Genomic DNA, 2,799 nt, shown 5'->3' on the forward strand with positions numbered 1-2,799 from the left:
TTTTTTAAAAAAAAATTTCCTACGTAAAGGCCAGAGGTCCTCTCGGAAGCAATCTCTTTATCCGTCGAATAAAGAGAGGGATGACTTTCTCTACTCTTGAGAGTATTTCACTCTGGGTGGAGAAATGACTTGTCTTTATTCTCGGATAGGGGAATGATTGTCTACATCTTACCTCTCCCATACCCCACTTATGTGGGATTGGGTTTTGTTGTTGTTGTTGCTATAAGCCTATAACCATTAAAATTTATCTAACTCAAGCTTTTAGAGTTGTTGAGGTGCATTAATATGTTGTACAATAAAAATTATCGTTGATTTACACATGATGGTTATTTAAATACACAAAATCAATTTTGCATCTTAAGTTGTTCGTATTTCATTTTCTTCTTTCAAGCTCTTCTTTTTTTAGAAAGGCACTCACTGAGTTATTTACGGAATCTCAAATATTGAGGCTAATTACGGCCTCTTTAATGAAAGGTGAGCATGTTCTCCGACGATGTCCCCTTGGCGAAAAGTGACACCATTCTCCTTCTTTCTTCGATCGTTCCGATATACCTTAGGAAAGCCCGGCCAGAACCACACGTGCAAGTTTTCCTGCATGTGGCTCGTCCATTATAACTTCTTCACATTTGCGTGAACTAGCGGACCGATCACTAGCGATGTACAATTCATTTGGTATACTAAATTTCAATGTCTAGGTCCGTTCAATATCGAACAGACAAATAACAATTCTTTTGACACAATCTTTTGGTATATGCAATTGAGAAGTCAAAGTCATGTAGCTTTTAACTATAGCTTTAAAGGTTATATAATTGGAATCCTAAACTTTACGGCTAAAAGCCTAAAGCTACCAATTTCCCGCCGTATTACAAAATCAACATTAATTATCTGCAAGGGGAACTCAAAGCCGTGTCCCTCACCACAACCATAAAATCAAAATTCAAAAGTCAACATCTTCAAATACAATAATCAAACATGACGTGCAGCTCCCGCTAGTCACAGCAATCTTCAATAAAAACTTCATTATCGTCGACGTCACCGTTTGATATCAAGAAATAAAGTAAAATAAAAAAAAAATGGAAAAGGGAGATTATTCAAAATTAGCTAAAGAATGGCTGGAAAACAGCTCCAGATTTCAATTAGACGGCATGGCACAAAAAGGAATGAAAATCGATCGTGTTGAATTAGGTTACGTCCGTTGCTATTTCGTTATTCCAGATCATCTATTGGTTAGCTTGTTTACTCAATTACTATATTTTAATTTCATCAATTGTGCCACTATATACATCATATATATGAATACCCATATAGTATTATTAGGTTACTTACTTGATTTTATTATATGATCAATTAGTCACTAACCAGCTGGGCTAGAGAGAACTTAAGTAGAAAGCATGCAAGAAAGTATATAACATTTTTTTTTATTTTTTTTGGATTAGCTACGAAAGTATATAACTAGAAAAAAAAAGAAAAAAAAAAAAAAAAGACTAACCTGACCTTTATAGATATTATATATCAAGCTCGAATCGAGCCGAACTCAGCTCTCTCATTTTTAAATGAGCTGAGCTCGAGCCAAGTCGAGCTCATACTCGGCGCGACTCGTTTACACCCTTAGATAATGAACCTTCATAATCTATCTTTTAGAAATAGAGATATGAATTGATTATTTTAATATTATTGAAAAATTAATAATGATGATTATGATGATCACCAGGATCAGGATGTAGAAGGAAACTGGAACGCTGGTGCGATATCGGTTTTGATGGACGGAATGGCTGCAGGTGCAGTGTTCTCAATCTGTGGAGGTCATTTGGCAACTATTGATTTCACTATGTCGTTTTATTCAACGGTTAAGGTCAATGTAAGCCATTTCTTCATCTCTCCCTTGTGTACTGATTTACACCTCGAGTAGTCACTTATTGTTATTCTCAGCTCATAAACCAAGCTTGTATCATATTTCATAAGGTGTATGTGTATATACGTGTGTATGCGTGTACAGTCACACACATACACATACACATACACGTGTACGTGGTTATCATACCATGTAGTCAAGTTAATTCTAGTTAAGTTGAGCTCGATAGTACTGGAGTCGTATAAATACCAGTGACGAGTTTAGTATATGAGCAACGGGGTCCGTGACACCACTAGTTTGGAATTTTTTTTTTACGAGTTACTCTTCAAATTGTACAGGACACCACTAAATTTTACTGTGGGACCCCATATATATTTAGGATTTATAGTATTTTGTAGGTAAACAACTGCTAAAGTACCCATCAAAATTTAGTTACTTGTGAAAAAAAAAAATTTCAGGACCCTGAGTTTTCATCCTCGATTCGTCACTGATAAATACAAACTTTGATTTCAGTTATTGTAACTATGTATCATTATTCAATAATCAATACTGATAATCGAGTCAAAATCCTGGTTCAAACCTATTTGTTAATAAATTAAGATATAAGAACTAGCTTGAAAATGGCTTGATCGAACTTTAATTTATTTTGTTTAGTTGTGCTCGAGCTCTAAACTGTGTATTATTTACAAAACACACTAATTATTTCTAGGTGCATTTTGTAACTTATTCTTTCTACATTCTTGGAAATTTGAGTTTTGCTCCTTTTATAATTAAATGACTAATTTACAATTGAAAGTAAAATTTTATTTAGATGTAAATTACATTAGATATTGAATTACTGATGACTTTTGGAATCAGACATACTAATGCTTGGGTATGAAAGTCTAAATTATTTCCTACTCTTGGAACTGGTGTCTGCTAGTTTGACTTTGACTTATTAATTACTA

General features: G+C 34.0%; 1 protein-coding gene across 2 annotated transcripts; it reads left to right on the forward strand.

The window, feature by feature from the left end:
- Positions 1 to 1,067: 1,067 nt before the first annotated feature.
- LOC139894173 (uncharacterized) lies at positions 1,068 to 2,425 on the forward strand. 2 transcript variants are annotated; one of them, XM_071877381.1, is made up of 3 exons: positions 1,068 to 1,226; positions 1,712 to 1,858; positions 2,311 to 2,425. In XM_071877381.1, exons 1-3 carry the CDS (start codon positions 1,074 to 1,076, stop codon positions 2,341 to 2,343), a joined length of 333 nt encoding a protein of 110 aa, XP_071733482.1. In that variant the 5' UTR covers positions 1,068 to 1,073; the 3' UTR covers positions 2,344 to 2,425. The 2 variants fall into 2 exon arrangements, with proteins under 2 accessions (XP_071733482.1, XP_071733481.1); XM_071877380.1 differs by lacking the exon at positions 2,311 to 2,425 and having other exon boundaries at positions 1,712 to 2,264.
- The last annotated feature ends 374 nt before the right edge of the window (positions 2,426 to 2,799 follow it).

This window comes from Rutidosis leptorrhynchoides, chromosome 2, assembly GCF_046630445.1.
Source record: "Rutidosis leptorrhynchoides isolate AG116_Rl617_1_P2 chromosome 2, CSIRO_AGI_Rlap_v1, whole genome shotgun sequence".
Taxonomy (NCBI): domain Eukaryota; kingdom Viridiplantae; phylum Streptophyta; class Magnoliopsida; order Asterales; family Asteraceae; genus Rutidosis; species Rutidosis leptorrhynchoides.

Excerpts from the sequence above, each read along its gene's own strand:
- LOC139894173 (XM_071877380.1), top strand. The coding sequence starts at position 1,074 with ATGGAAAAGGGAGATTATTCAAAATTAGCTAAAGAATGGCTGGAAAAC. Across the intron at positions 1,227-1,711 it reads TTATTCCAGATCATCTATTG|GATCAGGATGTAGAAGGAAA; the intron begins GTTAGCTTGTTT and ends GATGATCACCAG.